This window comes from Natrix helvetica, assembly GCF_964273705.1.
Source record: "Natrix helvetica genome assembly, chromosome: 1".
Taxonomy (NCBI): Eukaryota; Metazoa; Chordata; class Lepidosauria; order Squamata; family Natricidae; genus Natrix; species Natrix helvetica.
Window position 1 is genome coordinate 117555801 of NC_138548.1, and position 20113 is coordinate 117575913.

General features: G+C 37.9%; 1 protein-coding gene across 2 annotated transcripts in view; it reads left to right on the forward strand.

The window, feature by feature from the left end:
* LOC309385304 (ryncolin-3-like) overlaps window positions 1-16236 on the forward strand; it is a 28685-nt gene extending 12449 nt beyond the window's left edge. The window contains exons 1-8 of one of the 2 annotated variants that reach the window (XM_081939618.1): window positions 3663-3795; window positions 5151-5288; window positions 5908-5970; window positions 7457-7492; window positions 10535-10668; window positions 11107-11236; window positions 12062-12196; window positions 15891-16236. In XM_081939618.1, coding sequence (XP_081795744.1) covers window positions 3681-3795; window positions 5151-5288; window positions 5908-5970; window positions 7457-7492; window positions 10535-10668; window positions 11107-11236; window positions 12062-12196; window positions 15891-16138 — 999 coding nt within the window. In that variant the 5' untranslated portion in view covers window positions 3663-3680 and the 3' untranslated portion in view covers window positions 16139-16236. Of the gene's footprint in view, window positions 1-3662; window positions 3796-5150; window positions 5289-5907; window positions 5971-7456; window positions 7493-10534; window positions 10669-11106; window positions 11237-12061; window positions 12197-15890 lie in introns of those variants that run through there. The other variant, XM_081939617.1, reaches the window with a different exon arrangement.
* Window positions 16237-20113: the final 3877 nt, after the last annotated feature.

The window sequence follows — 20113 nt, forward strand, 5'->3', positions numbered from 1 at the left end:
GGAAGCCTGCTGGGAGCAAAAACGGACCCACCCCACCCCACCTCCATTCGCCTTAAATGACTAAGTTGGTAGAAGCAATACCTGAGAATGCCATGTCAGTGTTTTTCATAATCAAAGAAATCTGAAGAATGCAACTCAGATAAATCTTTAGAATCAACTTGTAAGGGGAAAAATTAGCTTCCTTTCAGTTACTGATTCAGCCACATAATTCACGCTGAGTAGGAAGTCTAACTCACAAAATAAATTGGTCTAATTACTTTTTTGGGACACTATGTTCTGTATGATCATGTTTTTTCTGAAGGAACTGGTGCTTTACAAAAAGTTGCAACATTTGGGAAAGTGTTTTCAACACACGTACAATGCAACTTACTACTGAGAGGAAATGCCTCCAAAAGGGAAACAAATCTGTCTCTCATCCCTAATCTGTCTGGCAACAGAGTCTTTGAATCTCGGAAGTATGACTATAACCCCTTGAAGGTTAGTCAGATGTGATGTTTTAAGCTACACAATGAAGACCCCTTTCTCCATAATGGATCCTGAGATTACACAACTCCAGAGTACTCTTTCGGTATCCCCTGTGTGAACTTCTACAGAATCCTTTCTGGATGCAAAATGCTAGAATGGAATTTTATAGCCAATGATTTTATGCTAACTTGTTATTTTGCTAAAATACCATAGCTATGTTTGCTTCTGTGTTTAATGGTGATGGCATGAATATAGATATTAACAGTTTCTGAAATAATTAAATAATCTGCATTGTTATATTTTGGCATAGAAATTCAGTGTACAACTGATTTAGTATGCAATTAGATAAGAATGTACAGGAATGAAGATAAAGGTATGTGTTGCACAATGGATCCAGCCAGAAGCTATAGCCCCTGAGAAGCCACAAATACAAAATTTAAGATACATTGAAGAAAAGAAGCAAACATGAAATGATGAATGAGAGGAGGGGTACTACTTGACTTCTGCAAACCATAGCTATTGCTAGACATTTGGCAACCTTCATAATGGTCTAACCTTCAAGTTAGATCTTGTAGAAGGAAGATTGTAAGTTCTTGATTAGAAAGATGAGTAAAACTTCCGATAATTGTGTTTGTAAGTGCCAGATACTAAGAGTACAATTGACAATATAGCAACACATAGATTACTGACTTTGTGAATATTTCTGAGCTAAATACAGATGATTGCTAAAAGGGAGATTAGTACATTTATCCATATCAAATGTGCTTTGTGCTCCATTATAAGTAGTGCACCTATTCAAACTGAAGATGAATGTGAAATATGTAGAAAGTGCAGGGTTAGCTAGGAATTGTGCATGGAGATAAATTTGGCAAAGAGGTTAGAATGGAATTGCAGCTACAAAATGGAGTGAGTGGATGAAAAGATGGTTGAGGTTTTGCCAGATCACATCTCATACGGTAATCATTATGGAATGTAATCCTAGCCATATTTCTCATTTAAAAGTCAGCTGATATAAATTTGGCCTATTCATCAATCATTGTGCATAGAATTGCAGCTTTTGGCTTCCCCCTGTCTTTGCCATACAGTTGGGATGAAATAAGCGCCTAGATTTCCCCTTATTTGGAAGTTAACTCCTCTTAATATGCTTATATTGTTTTATATAGATAATATGGTTCTTGATCAATTGCGATAAAAATGTACCATTGCTTTTTAAAGGATTGCAATATACAAGTTACAACAGCACTGATAAAAGTGACTTACGACTTGGTCCTCACACTTACAATTGTTGCAGCATTCCTACAGTCACCTAATCAAAATGCAGGTCTTTGGCAACTACCATGTAATACAATAGTAGAGTTGGAAGGAACCTTGGAGGTCTTCTAGTCCAACCCCCTGCCTAGGCAGGAAACCCTGTACCGTTTCAGACAAATAGCTATCCAACATCTTCTTAAAGACTTCCAGTGTTGGGACTTGGTCCTCACACTTACAATTGTTGCATCATTCCTACAGTCACCTTATCAAAATTCAGGTCTTTGGCAACTACCATGTATTACAATGTCTGCAATGTCCCATGGTCATTTGATTGCCATGTCAACTGGCTTCCAATAAACAAAGATTTGCTTACTGATCACATCATTCACTTAACAATCCATAGATGCAGAGATGCTGAAGCTCCATGTTCCAAGATAGCATGAATTTTTCCTAGAGCAAGCTGAATAGATTTGTGTGGACTTGGCAGCTCAACACTGCTGAGTTAAAGCAGAGGGGGGGAAAAAGCTCCAAAGCTACAAGGAACATGGATTTCTTGTGACTGACTGTCCTGGTTGCTTGAACCTTCCCTTGACAGAGTGCCTGGTAGGGCAAGCTTTCGCAGACTGGATTCTGGTTGCTGTCTTCCTTTGGGTGCGGAATTGGTTTTTCTTTTGAGTTGGGTGTAGCTCATTTTGGCTTCAAAGTCTGGATGTCCAACAATACTTTTATTTCTCCCGATCCCCAACCCAGACAAAACAGAACAAAACATTCTTAATAAAACATTAGCACATTTCAGTCTGTCCCATGTCCCCAATGGTGGATCAAAATGTCAACTTGGCAAACATGATAGCACAATGAAAGCTCCACCCTTTTTAAAGCATGCAATGATGTTTGCAAGGCAAATTTATTCATTCAGTCAGTCATTCAAATTTGTTTTATCTACCCAACTCTGACTGACCCTTTAAAAGTTAAAAAAAGGGAGGGTTCATTTCTAGTGTTTCCACACCCCATATGTCCCTGGTCCCAGGTACAAATTTGCACGTAGGTTGTTATTAAAGTGAGAAAGAAAATACAGGTAGTCCTCAACTTACAATCACAATCAAGCCCAAAATTTCTGCTGCTAGGTAGGACATTTGTTAAGTGAGTTTTGCCTTTCTTGCCAAAATTGCTAAGTGAATCCCTGCAGTTGTTAAGTTAGTTACACCGTTGTTTAGTGAATCTGGCTTCCTCATTGACTTTGCTTGTCAGAAAGTCGCCAGAGGTGATCACATGACTCCAGGACACTGCAAACATCATAATTGTGAGTCAGCTGCCAAGCGTCTGAATTTTGATCCCATGACTGTGGGGAATGATGTAACCGTCATAAGTGTGAAAAATGGTCATCAGCCACTTTTTTCAGTGCTGTTGTAACTTCAAACAGTCACTAAATGAATTGTTATAAGTCAAGGACTACCTGCAGTCCCTATCTGGATGCAAGACTGGAGGCACAAAAAGAATTTGTCTCAACTAAACAAAGACAAACTGTTCAGTTTGTCCTAGCTAAATAAAAACAGCAACACTGCAAAGACAGAAAAAGGTAAATAAAAGATGGCAATAACAACTCAAATCACAGGAATGAAGGGGGCCACATTGCTTCATGAAGCAGATTCTAGGGATGCTTGATTTAAAGCTGTTGGATACAATGTGGCTACAATGCGCACATTGTTCAATATAAGGAAAGGTTGGGTAATATGATGAACATTGCATAGTTCAAGAGTGCATTTTTCTTTAAATAACTCTGCTGAGGTTGCACAAACAGACATTGCAAAACAGATATGGGCCTCTATCCTTACTCAGCAAATGTGAGCACTTCCTGATTTCTCTATTAATTCAGTCATTAAAAGGCCTCCATATATATATATATATATATATATGAGGCAAGATACTGCACACCTCTCGCTCAGAGAGAAATCTGGCAAGGCAAGATGAAGCCTTGGGCTGGTTTCCACCTGATTTTCCTGGTTGCTAGTTTGGTGGTGGGTGACGTCTCAAATCGTGGCACTGCAGGATCCCAGGACACTGAAGCCACTTGCTGTGCACGTGAGTTCCAGCTGTCTGATCTTTCAGCTTGGTCTTAGCCTCTGTGGGGTCCCTACGTGCAGGAGCAGAACGTTGGTACTTAGTTTCCCAATAAAGCCAATTGGTTAAAAAAAGGAATACTTGCCTCCTGTTCTTTCGACTGTCCACAACTACTGAGAGCATGAGGACCCAGATTGTTGGAGACAATATGCTGACTCTGGAAATCGCTTAGAGGGTTCTGTAAAGCACTACAAAGTGGCATATAAGTTTAAGTGCTACTCTACCTAGGCACTGCAGACCAGCAGTTTTGCAGGTAGAGAGATGGCTCAGGAAATAGATGAGGGATGAATTCTGGCTACAGGGAAGTAATTTGTTTGTGTGTTTGGTCAAACATGTACAAGATAACAGTTCTGTATTAAGAGTGAGCATTTTCTGAAGGTACTGGTGGCATTTAGACTAGAAATTGGGGGGGGAGGTCAAACCATGAGCTCTAGTTCCGCTTCAGGAACAAAGTCACCTGTCCTTGGAACAGTCACTCTCTCTCTCACCTCTAAGAAGAATGTAAGGACAACTTCTGGGAAAGATTGCAAAGAAAGCTTCAGAAATTTACCAGCAGTTGCCAGGGGTCCAGACTCATTTAAAAGGAAAAGAAAGGGGGGGGAGGAAGGAAGGAAGGAAGGAGGAAAAAAGAGGAGTCAAAACAAATTGAGGCATTCTTTTTAAGAAGTATGCACTCTTGCAATTGAGTAGGGATGTCAAACTCAAGGCCCAGGAGCCAGATCAGGCCCACAGGGTGTTTAGATCTGTCTCATGGGGCCACCCTGGAAATAGCAAACAACCAGCCCGCAGTGCCTCTGCCAGCAAAAACACAGCCCTCCTGAGATCTGTTTTTGCTGGCAGACTCCATTTTTGGCTGGCAGGAGGCGATCCCAGTCAAAAATGGAGCTCGAGAGCCCATTTTCTCTGGCAGAGTGCTCGGGCCACTGCCGTCCCCAACACGAGTGATGTCAAGCTGGCCACACCCACCATGGTCATGCCCACCCCAGCTCCCGAGGTCAAACACAACCTTGATGCAGCCCTCAATGAAATCGAGTTTGACACCCCTGCGTTAGAGAAAAGTCCTTTGGGAACAGCCCCCTAATTTCATTCTCGCATTCTTCAAAAGGAGCAGAAATAATGTTTATGTGTGGAAAATATGAGTGGATGAAATTTTGTCTCTCTCTTACACCCTAATAACCTTGCTTTCTGCTCCACCCTGATTTTCTAGCACCTCACTCGTGCTATATTGGTTTAATGTGAACTTATTGCTCCATAAGGAGAACATACTGCTTCTTTTCTATTTTTCATGTTGTGTCCTTTTTATTCTCCTATGCCAGAGCTGGAGGGCTTAACACAATGCGGAAGGGAGAAGATTATTCTCCAAGGTCAGGCTGGGATACCTGGAATTCCAGGTGTGCCAGGAACAAACGGATCACCAGGGCTAAAGGGTGACCAAGGTCCTCAGGGGCCCCCAGGTGAGTAAAAGCCCATTAAAGACGTCATTCCAGGTGATTCACAACAGCTTATTTGCTGTCTTTCCTTGCAACAGTGGGAAGCAAACTTTGTATTAATAAAGCTTGCCTAGAAAAGGAGAAGTTGCTGGCAGAGAGACAGAAGCAATTCTCTTTCTCTCAAATGCTAGATAGGAAATGAAAGTTGCATGTTCTTTCATTCAGTAAAAGGATTCTTCAGATCAATGTCTTAGCAAAATAGTCAGGAGATGCTTCTTTTGTTCTCTGGTATTGTGGAAACTTTTTAAAGACAGGTGGATTAGATCGTTTTGTCCTATAAATTGTTCTTTTGCACATGAGCCTTCTTCCTTTCAAAAGAATCATCAATGCTATCAAGGTTTTGTTGGTCACTAACCTACAAATCCAACAAAATTTCATACAAATCAAGACTCCCATGAGCCCTGAGATAAAATTTGACACCATCATCTCAAATCCAAACATTTTTCCTCTTTGATTGTTTGCTCTCTAGAAACTGTAATATTCTCATCAGTATAACGTCTGGCTTCAAAAGTCTGTTGAAGATGTATTTTGATGCTCCTAAGCTGGTCTTCCTCCTCCTCCTCTTCCTCTTTTTCTTCTTCAGGTGAAAGAGGATCTGCTGGGATAAATGGAAAAGCTGGACCAAAAGGAGACCAAGGAGAGAAAGGTAATACTACTGATTGAGATCAAAGGTTATGCAAGAGCTGGATCAAAGGGAAAGCACAGGCCCACCTGTATGTAACACTGCCATCTAGTGGCTAAAGGCTTGGCGACATCTGATATTACAAAGCTATCAGCTTTGTCTACTGAAAGGGTCAGTGGAAAAAACTTCACTGAATTTGTTTGAAACCTAGCAAAAGCCTTGGATGTTTTTAGTGGTAGTGTTTATAACTTGGAAAAATGGCACAATATAAAGAAGAAAAGGAACTAACATTGCAAAAAATTATGTTAGAAATTCAAAAACTCTTAATAACTGCAGAGAGAATTGAAAAGAGACTTGAATTTATAGATCAAAACACAAAATATCAAATACAGAAATTACGGAGGGAAGAGTTGAGAATACTTATAAAACAACGATGAAATTTGAGGACAGAGTTCAAAAAATTACAGAGACATATGAAAGTGATTAGAAAATTGTTGACATCGACAGCAAATTGAGTGCGGAGGGAAATGCTAAGTGTGAAATACGGAAAGGAGAGATCGATGAACTGGAACTCTATCTCAGATGTCAAAACATAGATGAAGTCAGGGGAGAAAATTTGGCAGTGATAACAAAAGTCAAGCAGATGAAAGGATCAGACGGAGGGTTTCGAATTCTTATAACATATCCAATGAACAAGTTGTCAAGAGAAGTCCACATAAGACCTATCAAGAAAACACTTAGAATACAGATTGTACAAATGGCAAGAGATATTGGACTGCACTATTTCTGGAAGGATATAGGATGACGAAATGAAATGTTACAATAAAATTTAGTTAAATGTAGTTAAACTTTGAGTACTATGTATAAGATAAAGTAATAATAGCTATAGTCAACTAAAGGATTAATAATGATAATAAAGCATTTATATATACTAGGCTGATAATATGAAATTTTATATAAACTGTAAGTGAGGATGATGGAGATTATGTTGAAAAGCCTTTTTATAAAAGATAAATAATTCTATATAACATAGAATATAAAGATGTAATATCATTGGATGATTTCAGGATGATGAAATGAAATGCCATAATATAAATTGACTTCAAATTGAATATGCTTCGTATAAAAAGGATATAATAATAGCTATGCTTAATGGATGTTTAATAATTATAATAATTTGCATAAATGTATCTTAGATTGATGATACTAATAACGGAAAAAAACATGGAATTGAAAATTATTAGAGAATGTTATTAATGCTAAAATAATAGAATGATTTAGAATAGGATACAAAAAAAATATTTATTATTGGATATATTTGATTGACAATATGTGATTTTTGATAAAGCTCAAGTGATGACTATGGAAAGGACGCAGAAAGATCTTGTAACCAATCGACCCACTGTATGCAGTTGAAGAAGTTTTTATGTTATATGTTTTGTGTGTTTATGTTTGTTTGAAAATAAAAGAAAATATTAAAAAAAAGAAATTGCTTTTTTTTTTCTTACAGGAGATGCCTGCAGCTTAGACAATTGTCCACCAAAAGGTATGCCTCTTTTTCCTCTTTCTCAATAGCTTCCTAGTTGAGTGGCTTCAGTCTTTCACCTAGATCCATGATGGTGAACCTATGGCATTGCCCTGTCAGCTCCAGTGCACATGCGCATGCTGGCCAGCTGACTTTGGCCTTCTTTTTCGGCAGTTTTTCACCCTCCGGAGGTGAAAGCTCATAAACCGACTTCCAGTTTGAGCATTGGGTCATTTTTCGTGCTCCTGAGACTTCAGGGAAGCCTCCTGAAGGCTCCAGAGGGCAAAAAACGGCACTACGAGCAAACTGGAAGTCACCATTGTCAAACTTCATGGTTGCCCATAGGGCTGTTTTTCTCCCCCCAGGGGCTTCAGGGAAGCCTCCGGAGGGCCTCTGGGAGGGTAGGGGAGACTGTTTTCACCCTCCCCAGGCTCCTAGAAAGCCTCTGGAGCCTGGGGAGGGCAAACAAACTAAGCTAAATGCCTATAAACTTGCCAATCAACTTCCTCTGACCTAGCACATTCCTATCCCAATATTGAATACTCAATACTCTCACCAATCTGTTATTTCCAGAAATTTTTACAGAAAGCGTTAGCAGTCAATCCAGTATAAAGGCAGTACAAGTTCTTAATGTAATCAGGTGGAATTAATCTAAGCAGGTTGTGGAAAACGAGGGCTCAATCTCCCTGGTTTGGCCAGAGGCCTTCTCCGGGGGCCGATTTCATGAGATGGAGAGTGAAGACACCACACAGGATTCCTCGGGATGAGACCGCGCCCAGAGTTGCCTCTGGGGATCTCTTTTATTGGTAAACAAGGAAGGGCGGAGTAAAGGGTACATACTACAATTACACATAGGTTTAACACTACCATATTTGGTCATACTTCCTGTACAAACATTCTATTGGTTCCTGGTGTCATGTTTACATTGGCTGCTCATCCTGGCATTGTGGTGATGAGATCCTTTTGTCTCCTTTGTTTTTCCTCCTAACGTGGTTCAGCCTCCTTCCAGAGGCCTACACGTAGTGGAAAATGACCAGAGATAGTTCTTCTGAGCACATGTTTTTTGTTTAGCCCTTAATGGTGGATCAGATACTACTGCAACAGCAGGTGATAAGAGCTGATGACTCTTTCTTCCTTTCTGATATTTCCTACCAAAATACCTGAAATTAAAATTACAACAACTTACTAAGCCACCTGATAAGCTATATTTTTATGTATATTTACAGACAGTCAGTAAATATGTAAAGCATGTTATTGAATATACACCATATAAAAGATAGTAAGATATAAGAAGAAATTCAAAAGATACTGTTGAAAATCCATCAGAAGAGATTACATCATCATATATAAAGAGAAACGGCAATTGAACTGACACCATTCAGAATGCATATAGGGCAACAGGAGATAATATACGTAACAATAGGAAGGTGGAACCATCAGAACAATATTTTAAGAAGTTCTACTAAAAGGACACTATAGTACTTCAAAGATTTTGTTAGGTGACAGCTGTGGCCATGAGCACCTTTACACAAGTATGTGTCCTTTCCTTCACCAGGAGTCCCTGCTGGTGATCACTTATGCCCTGATCACTTTATGATTGAACAGTAGTTCAATAGTAGTTTGAACTACTGTTCAAGTAGTTAAATCACTCTACATAGACCTATCCTTGAAGACTACCTCGAAACTACAATTGTTTCAAAATAGAATGGTACAAGCAGTGATGGGCCTGTCTCATTGTGCCTATGTGATCACAGCTATGAGAGTGGCATTGGCTACTAGCTGGCTTCAAAATGCTGGTTATTCCCTTTAAAGCCTTGTATGGCATAGGACCTGTTTACTTAATGGGAAAGCTTTTCTCCCATTGTGTTGGCTTACTTCCTAGTTTCTGGCAGAATGGATCCCTCCGATTATATATTGTCCTCATCCAGGATCTAGGACAGTGATGGCGAACCTATGGCACGCGTGCCAAAGGTGGAATGCGGAGCCATTTGTCAGGGCACGCAAGGCGCTGCCCTGTCAGCTGGCCAGCATGCATGCGCGTGCTGGCCAGCTGAGTTCACCCTTTTTTAAAGCCATTTTTCACCCTCCCCAGGCTCCAGAGGTGCCTGGGGAGCCAAAAGTCACTTCCGGTTTGCTCGGAGGATCGTCTTGAGCGCTCCGAAGGCTCCAGGGACTGTCCGGAGGCTTCCCTGATGACTCCGGAGGGCGTCCAGAGGGGCGGGGGGAGGCTGTTTTTGCCCTCCCCAGTCTCCTATAAAGCCTCTGGAGCCTGGGGAGGGCAAAAAAAGTGTGCAAAAATGGGGGGGTCACGCCTGTAGTGAGCGCATGCGCATTGGGCATCGCGCATTGCATTATGGGTGCGGCACGCCCGCACACGACATCCCTGCGCTCCCCCCACTTATGGCACATGAGCCAAAAAAGGTTCGCCATCGCTGATCTAGGAAGCATGGCTTCTCTGTGGCCATGACCCATGGACAAAATCTGGCTGGCTGGGCAACAAATCATGATAATAACACTTATATAAAATTACTTACAAAGTGATGAAAGACCAGATAAGAACTAGGTAAACATTTTGAAATGAAAATAATATTTTTAAAATGTAGCAGCCCTGAAAGATGGAAATAATGTCTTTCTAGGAAATATATGTCCTCAAGTTTTAAATTTTACTCAGATGCATATGCTTACTGGATGAAGAGAAAGAAAGGACTTTGTAGTAATGGGTTTTGGACTAGTACAAACTCATTAACCATAGGCTGAGGATCATTATGATACTTGTCATTTGCATCTCCAGTGAGATTCAAACTCCCATCATCGTCAGTCAGCAAGCCCAACAGTTCCAAAGATGTCTACTATGGTTCTCCTTCCCCCCTGGAATAATCATGTTATCCTTATATAATTGTTTTTTATAAAAGATCTCCATGAGTTCATTGAAGCATTCATATTCCTACAACTGAGACTACAGTGATTTCACACTTGGGAGTTCTCCACAAAAGTCAACATCAGTCCCAGACATGTGTTTTGCCTGACTGACCCACTCAATTCTTCTCCCCATTCTTCCCCTAGAGACAGAAGCCAGAAACTGCAAGGACCTCCTGGAACGTGGGGAGACTCTGACTGGCTGGTATACAATCTACCCAACCAAGGGAAACCCGATGCTGGTTTTCTGTGACATGGAGACAGATGGAGGAGGCTGGTTGGTAAGTGGAAGCCCAAGGAGGAGGAGGAAGAGATACCTGAATGCGTCAGAAGAGCAAAAGAAACCACATTACTATAATTACTCTTTTTAAAAAGTAGGCTCCATGCTACCATTTTGTTATAAAATAATAGCGGCTATTCAGGGGCCCATCAGTCTTCTCTCATCTGAAGATATGAATGGCGGACAAGTTACAGCCCCAGAGCTGAATGAGACTCTCAAGTCTTTTCTTGGGATTTGAGCCAGGACAGTAGAGAATTGAAGGCACAAAGATGGCCTCAAGGAGTTGCTCTCTCGCTTTGACTTAGAAGAGGAGTCCTAGTTCTATTCAAATTCTTTTGCAAAACAAGACTGAAAGGCAGCCCCCCCACCACTACAGAAATGGCCTAAGATTAAGAAAAGCAGGGCAGATGCTGAGGTATCGCTCCCTTTCTCTCCACAGCAATTCCAGAGGCGGCAGGATGGGTCCGTGGATTTCTACCGTGACTGGGAATCATATAAGAAAGGATTTGGAAACCAAGGATCAGAATTCTGGCTGGGCAATGATAAGATCCATCTTCTCACCAGTTCTGGTAAGCCCAAAATCTCCTCTTCTACCTGATACTCAGTTTGATAGACATTAAGTCCTTTTTTACAGATAATGCTTATCTTTATCATTGTGTAAGAAAAAATGAGTATCAATCTTTCCAGATTCAGCCTTTTAACACTAACAGAGACTCTCTTTGCATCACAGGAACACAGTATGCATAAAGAAAACACTCTGATCTGTTTGTGTCAGTCCGTAAGACTTAACTTCCATTTCCTTCAATAGAGATGAATGGTATAAATTCATAAATCACATCTGGGAAAAATAGATGTCCTTTCCTGTAATTTGGAAATCGTTTGGAGTTTTGTACAGCCAGATTACCCAAGAGAGTTGATCACTAACTGAAGAATAAAATGTTAGAATAAGGGAAAAAGAAGAAAGTTGTCTTCTTTCTCTGGGGATCCATAAATTCTCCTCGTTTAAAAAAGTATTTGGAACTAGGACATCGAGCACCAATCTGTACCCCTCCTCACTGCCTTAACCAATTGTATGTACATAGAAAATTATTAAAAGATTGACTTTGTAAGGGGAAAGGAAACAAATGGCAGTTCAGAGGATCACTTTGAACTGGAAGTGAAAAGATCAGAAGTGAAACAGGAGTTTAATTTACCCTGGACACCATTTGTGCTCCTGTGATTCTGTTCCTCTATGTTGGCTACTCATTGTTGCTTTTGGATGGACAAAGGGAACAGAATCCCACCATAATCATGTCCATGAGGAATGAAAGTCTACATAATGATTAGCAGGCTTCCTTTCAAGGACTTCTGCACCTCAAGTAGTCCTCTAATAGTATCTATCTTTTGGTGTGCAGGAACACAGCAGTTGAGGATTGATCTGGAAGATTTCAGTGGTTCCAGAACCTTTGCAACATATTCCAGTTTCAAAATCGCAAATGAGAGTGAAAATTACAAATTAATGTTGGGTTCTTATTTGGATGGCAACATGGGTGAGTAAAACAGAAAATGCCTCTGCATTCGAGTACCTTCTTACGGTGAATAGAAAAAACATAAATAGTTACTTCAAATAGTGAGATGGGCATAAAATATATTTAATCATAGAAAAACTGGAGAAGATAACAAAATACAAAAACCCGTGAGGCAGGGCTGACGTCGCTACAACACAACATACAATCTTGGTGCTCCAGGATTGCTGTCGATGTCTTTGCTGCTGGATGGTTCTTTTTGGACCTAAACCATCCCGTAGAGACGGTGATACAGAAGGGCACGACCTGCTGATCTCAGGGGCATCGCAAAGCCCCTGATTGATCCAGGAGAAGCTCTTTTTTCTGGCTACAAGAGAAGCAGCCATTGAAGCTGCACAACATTGGGACAGCCCGCTGCAATGGAAGCAGAGCAGGAGAGAGTGTTGAAATGGTGAGAAAAATTTTACTATTGGAAAAGAAAATACCCAAAAAGACTTAGAGCAAAATTAAAATTGAAGACAGAAGAGAGCTAGCAGCGGATTAAGCCTGTATTAAAACTAGAGTGTTATCTTTTTTTTCTTAACTTCCTTTTCTTTTTTTGGATGGAATTCTTACAAATGCCTCTTACTTTTTAAATTGGACTGGTCTCTTTTTTCCTTCTTCTTCTATTTTTCCTCACTTTTGGTATCTGTGGAGCAAGAATCTCTTTCTTTTTGCAACTTTCGGGTGGATTTTACCTTTTAAACATTTTTTTCTCTCAAGTCCGGAACAAAGAGAAGGGTAAAAGCAGAAGAGAAAGAAGTAACACTGCCACCTAGAGGCTGGAGGCTTGGAATCGCTAATTCCTATGAACATTTGACTTATATTTTGTATCTCAAAGTGATTGTGATTTGTTTATTGAAAAAAAACAGTGGGAAGAGCACGATTTGTTTATACAGGTGCTCTTTTGGAGTATTATCAGTAGCTGGATTGGAGTAAAGAGAAAGCCTGGACTTGAAAAATTATAGTGAATTTGTTTGAAACCTAGCAATAAGCCTTGGATGCTTCAGTGGCAATGCTTACAACCTGGAAAAATGGTGCAACATGAAGAAGAAAAGGAATTAACATTGCAAAATATTATGCTAGAAATTCAAAAAGTACTAAGTACAGAGAACATTGAAAAGAGTCTTGAGATTATAGAACAAAGAACAGAAAGAATGGAGGGAAGAGCTAAGAATATTTACAAAACGATGATGAAAATTGAGGATAGAGTTCAAAAAATTCCATAAAAATATGAACAAAGTGATAAGAAAATTGTTGACATTGACAGAAAACCAAGAGTGGAGGGAGATGATACGTGTGGAATATTGAACAGAGAGGTTGATGAACTGGATCTCTATCTCAGACCTCAAAACATGGAAGAAGAAAAGGGAGAAAATCTGGCAGAAACAATGAGAGTAATTTTGGCAGAAGCACCAGTGATAACCAAAGGCAAGCTGATGGGTTTTTTTGGTTTTTTTTATTGGATTTATATGCCGCCCTTCTCCCAAAGGACTCGGGCCATGATGGAAGGAACAGATGGAGGGTTTTGAGTCCTTAAAGGATATGCAATGAACAACAAGTTGCCAAGAGATTTATCAAGAAAATAAATAGAATACAGATTTTACAAATGGCAAGAGATATTGGACGGCACTATTACTGGAAGGATATAGGTGTCAACGCCTAAAGCGTTTCCATGACTACTATCAACTTGAGAAGTGGGGGGGGGAATGCCATGCATACGTTTGGCCAGAGTAAAAGTCTGATATTTCTGTACTGGGATGTGAATGCGCATGTCCAGAACCCTGCCATAACATTTTGTTGGAGAATGTGATTGATGACCTCAACCAGAGGGGAGGGGAGACAGGGGTAAAGTTCAGATGCCATTAAGTGGAATTTAGTTTCGGCTACACAGAAGTCCGTGCCAAGATGTTAGTCCTAATAAATGAATGGGGGTTTTTTGAACCTTGTCTTGGGGCTCATAAATTAATTAGGGCAACTCTTGGAAACTTCACAACAGGATGATGAAATGAAATGTTACAATAAAAATTAAGTCAAACTTAGTTAAATTTTGAGTATTATGTATAAGACAAAGTAATAATAGTTATAGTCCAATAAATGATCAACAATGATAATAATGCACATATACACTAGATTGATAATATGAAATTTTATATAAACTGTAAGTGAGAATATTAAGTTGTAATACCATTGGATGATTTCAGGATGATGTAATGAAATGCCATAATACAAATTTATTCTAAATTTAGCATGCTTCACATAAAAAGGATATAATAATAGTTATACTCAACGAATGGTTAATAATTATAATAATTGTATACATATATATTAGATTGATGATATGAATAATGGAATATGCTGAAATGAGTAAGTTGACATATGAAATTAGAGAACAAGAAGATAAACAATTTTATAGGATATGGGATTTATTTTATCAGTGGTTAGAGTTTTTTAAAAAAACAAAAAAAACATGGAATTGAAAATTGTTAGAGAATGTTACCAATACCAAAATAATAGAATGATTTAGAATAGGATACAAAAATACTTTATTATTGGATATATTGAAGATGATGTAATGAATTTATGATAATATAAATGAACCCATATTTAGAATACCTCGTTTAAAATGAAGAAATTATAGTGAGAGTCAAATAAATGAAGCACTATAATAATAATGCATATAAATATATCGGATTGATAATATGTGACTTTATATAAAGTTTAAGTGATGATTATGGAAAGGATGCACAAAAATCTTGTAATCAATCGACACACTGTATGTAATGGAAGATGTTTTTATGTTGTATGTCTTGTTTGTCTATGTTTGTTTAAAAAGAAAAACTTTTTTTTAAAAAAATACAAAGACCCTCAAGCAGCAATAGAACATCTGTGGCAAAAAAACAAAAAACAAAGGTAGTACCAATAGTAATAAGTGTTTTGGTACCTATTCATGTACCACCACTTGAACACCATTGGCATTGACAAAATTACCACCAGCCAATTGTAAAGGCACATTTACTTGAAACAATTTACATCTTGTAACAATATTGTAACACAATCAAACATAAATCTCTGCCTATAATAGGTTCTTGGGAAGGACTAAACAGGTAGATAAAAATGCCAAATCCAATCTAAATATCTGACTGCATAATAATGTCACATGACCTAATGCAGAATGCAGAAACAGTTTAAGCCAGGGGGCTGCCTAATTCCTTTCTAGTTTATCAGAGGGACAATATGGGGGTGTGGATATGAAGAGGCAGCCCTTCAACTGGTCCAGGGAGCAAAATGCAATCTCAGACTCAGGGAACTTATCCACTCTTTGGCTTAATGTGTTAATGGGGTCCAGACATTCTGGTTTATCAAAAAGATTTACAATGTGGCTTGTGAGATGGACCTCATGGTGATGCATTGAACAAGTCTAGTTAAGCAAGCCAGGGCTTCAAGAAACAAGTAAAGCCATTGAAAAACAGATTATATCTTCTTGATTGGGCTAGCTAGTGCTGCCAAAGTTCAAATCTAGGAAATGATGCAAATAAACCAGATCCTCTATCATTTATATTTGATCCCTTTCTAATTCTTAGTGGTGTAGGAACATTTTTCATTGGTGAAATGCCCTGCAGGTTTGCATTTCTGGAAGACATGAACTTAATTCTTTCCTGTGATTTCCTTCTTTTAGGTGATTCTCTCTCAGGACACAATGACCATCCGTTTTCTACCAAAGACAGAGACAATGATATCTATGATGGAAATTGTGCCATAAATTTCAAAGGAGCCTGGTGGTACACTAACTGCCACTCTTCCAACCTGAATGGCCTATATCATAAAGGGGAACATACCTCATTTGCTGATGGCGTCAACTGGTATGCTGGGAAGGGGCACCATTATTCTTACAAGTATGCAGATATGAAAATTAGACCACAATAAATGAAACCACAGTTTGACAGATTGTTCAATATTACACAAAATGATTATTCTTCTCTATTCTCTTCTAAAAAAAATAAACTTGGTCCTAACACTTACAATTGTTGCAGCATTCCTACAGTCACCTTATCAAAATTCAGGCCTTTGGCAATTAACATGTATTACAATGTCCTATGGTCATGTGATTTCCATGTCAACTAGCTTCCAATAAGCAAAGTCACTGGAAGAAGCAGGATTTGCTAACTGATCATATGATTCACTTATCATTGCAATGATTCATTTAACAACCATGGCAATAAGATCATAAAAGCAGGGAAGACTCACTTAACAACTGCCTTGCTTAGTAATGGAAATTCTGGTCCCAATTGTAGCCGTAAGTTGAGTACAGAACTCTTTTATGAGTGCAATTCATATGTAGAATTGATATATTGTGGCCAACACTGGCACAGTGGGGCGAGTCTGCATCAACACATTGTTATATTTTTCTTTATTTTATAGAATATAGAATACAAAAATCATCTGTCAGAAAACATTTTAATCCCATAAGCATTATTGCAAGTTTAAAAAATATTTCTGATCTTTTATTATAATCTCATAACTTGGTCTCTGAATTATAACAACAAATCAGACAGAGTACTAACAGTACATAGCAAGCTTAAATATTTGTTGGCGCTTAAGAATGAGATTCTTAGGGAGGAGCCGAAGTCGCAACGAGACGCCGTGCGATCTCGATGCTCTGAGATCTCAGTCGATACTTTTGCCACTGGGTGGTCCAAACGGACCTAAACCATCCCGCAGAGATGATGAACAGGAAGAATATGTCTTGCTGATCTCAGGGACATCGCAAAGTCCCTGATTGATCCAAGAGAAGTTCTTCAAGCCGGTGATAAAAAATCCAGCCATTTAGCTGATGAAGTCAGGGCGGCTCCAAAACGGAGGGATATGGAAAGAGAAAGTGTTTCCAGCTGGTGAGGAATTTTTACTGTTTTAAAAGTGACTGCCTATAAAAAACTTAAAATTAATTTAAATTGGAGAATAGAAGAAATAAGCGGCGAAATTAAATTTGGAATGGATTTGGACAGTGTGTTATCTTACTTTTTAAATGCTATCTTCACGGATGGAATTTATGCAAGCCTTTTAAAACGAATGGATTAGGTTTTCTTCTTCTATTTTTTCTTTTACTATTCTTTTTTTCCTATGGATTAAAATTCTCCTCTTTCACTACTGTGGGTGTTTTTTCTAACTCATTTAAGAATCGGGCTTTTTTTCAACTTGAAATACAAAAAATATACAAAAAGAAATAATGAAAATTGCAACATTGCAACAATAACGCTGCTACTCGGAGGCTAGAGGTTTGTGTATTGGAAATGAAACACTTTTTTTCCCACTGATTATCCCGGTTTGGCACTACAAGGTCTCACTGCTTGTTTATAGAGAGTGATAAGAAGAAAAACACACAGATGTTCCTTTGAAGTATATTTCTAATCAGAGAAAGGTAAAAATGAAATGTTATTGTGAATTTATGCTTAATCCTGTTAAAACCTTCTAAGCTAGAGCAGCAGTGTTTGTTAGCTGGAGATAATGGCACAATTTCAACAGCAGAAAGAAGTTTTAAGTCTGCAAAAGATATTCTCAGAAATACAGAAATTATCAGATACACGTGGGAGGATAGAGAAGAAGTTAGAAGACTTAGTGCATCTAACAGCAAAATATGATGAAGAAGTTGAAGATGCTTACCAAATGGAAAAAGTGGCGGTTAAAATCCTAAAAATCGAGGAGGAAAATGAATATAAAGAAATTAAAATTGCTGATATTTATGGTGATTGGTTTGTCTCTTAAAATGGAAAGAGTGGAATACTGAAAGAGGAATTAAATGGAGGGGAAATCTACCCCAGATGGCAAGATACAGAAGAAGAGAAAACAAAAGAATTTATGGATTTAAAGAGAGAAATTTTATTAGCAATATCATTGATAACGCTACTAACAATCAAAGATAAGCTGATTAAGGAAATAGTAGAAGGGCATTGAAATCACATGAGAGATTTTATAAGCAAAGAGTTGCTAAGAGGAGTCCATACAAAGTTGATTAAGGAGATGATTAGAGGACTGATACCACAAATGGCAGAAGATATGAGACTGTTTTGCTACTGGAAAGATACAGGTTGATAGATGGAAGAGTATAATTTAAAACTAGTTAAACTTAGTGAAATTTAGTGACAATAGATATAGTTAAATAAATAATTGATAATGATAATAATGTATACAATGTGTAGTGTTATGATAAGTAATAATTGGATATGAATATTGAAAGGAAGATTAGAAATCCTTTTGGATTATATACAAAGGTTAATAAAAAAGAATTAAGTTAGATTCAGTTAAGTCTTGATTATTAGGGGGAAAATGATATGATACAGGATATAGTCAAATAAAGGAATGATAATGCTAACAATATATATATATATATATATATATATATATATATATATATATATATATATATATATATATATATATATATATATATATATATGTATGGGTACAACATAAGGAAATGGGATGTAAATTGTAAACAGTGATTTGGAAAGGAGGATTAGAAAACTTTGTTATTAAATATTGTAGATGTTTAGCTAGAATAGGACATAAGAATCCAGTGTTATTGGAGGATTTTAGAAATAGTAAATGAAATGACAGTATGTGGTTATATATTAAATCTTGGTATATTTTATGATGAAGGACGTTTAAACAATTATAGTCAAATGAAAATGGAGGTATGATGATGGTAATATGTATAAACATTTGAGTTAAGATACTAGAATTAATATGAATTATACTTGATGATGGTAGAAGAGATGCACAAAAACCTTTTGTAACCAACTGATACACTTTCTACAGTATTCTACAGTAAAAACCAGCCAACAAGAAATTCAAAACTATAGGCCAATTTCATTATTAAATTCTGACTATAAAATATTTGCAGCAATTATGGCAGGAAGAATCAAACAGGTTTTAAATGAACGAATACACCCAGACCAAAATGGATTTCTACCCCACAGACACATTAGAAATAATACGAGAATCATCCTAGACATAATAGAGTACTATGAGGCGCACCCAGAAAACAAATGGTACTGGTTTTCCTTGATGCACAAAAAGCATTTGACAATGTAGTTTGGAAATTTATAATAACAGTATTGGATGAGATGAAATTCGGTGAAAAATTTATAAAAATGATAGAAGGATTTTATAATAACCAGACAGCCAAAGTTCTGATGAATGGAGAATTAACAGAGAAGATTGAAATAAAAAAGGGAGTCAGACAGGGATGCCCCCTCTCTCCTTTGCTGTTCATATTGACTTTGGAAATTTTATTAAATGAAATTCGGAAAGACCAGGGAATAAAAGGTTTAAGACTCAAAAATGAAGAATATAAGGCCCAAGCCTATGCCGATGACTTAGTATTTGTACTAGAGGACCCATTAGATTCCAGTCGGAAATTAATTCAAAAATTAGAAGAATATGGCGAAGTGGCAGGATTAAAGATCAATAAAAACAAAACAAAAATGATAACCAAAAACATGACAAAAGAACAAAAAGAAGAACTGGAAATAATAACCAATATGCAAATAGTTAAGAAAGTGAAATACCTGGGGATCTGGGTGTCAGCAAAATGTTCCACAATTAAAGATGATAACTATAACAAATTAGTGATACAAATAAAGAAAGACTTAGAAAATTGGAAAAATATTCAACTATCACTCATGGGACGCATAGCGACAGTCAAAATGAATATTTTACCAAGAATCTTATTCCTGTTGCAAGCCGCACCTATTAACCCAGGTAAAAAATTCTTTAAAGAATTAAATAACATAACCACTAGGTTTATTTGGCAGGGACGAAAAGCGAGGATCAAACTAAAGTCATTGCAAGACAGCAAAGAGAGGGGAGGTTTAGCATTACCAAATTGGGACTTATACGCAT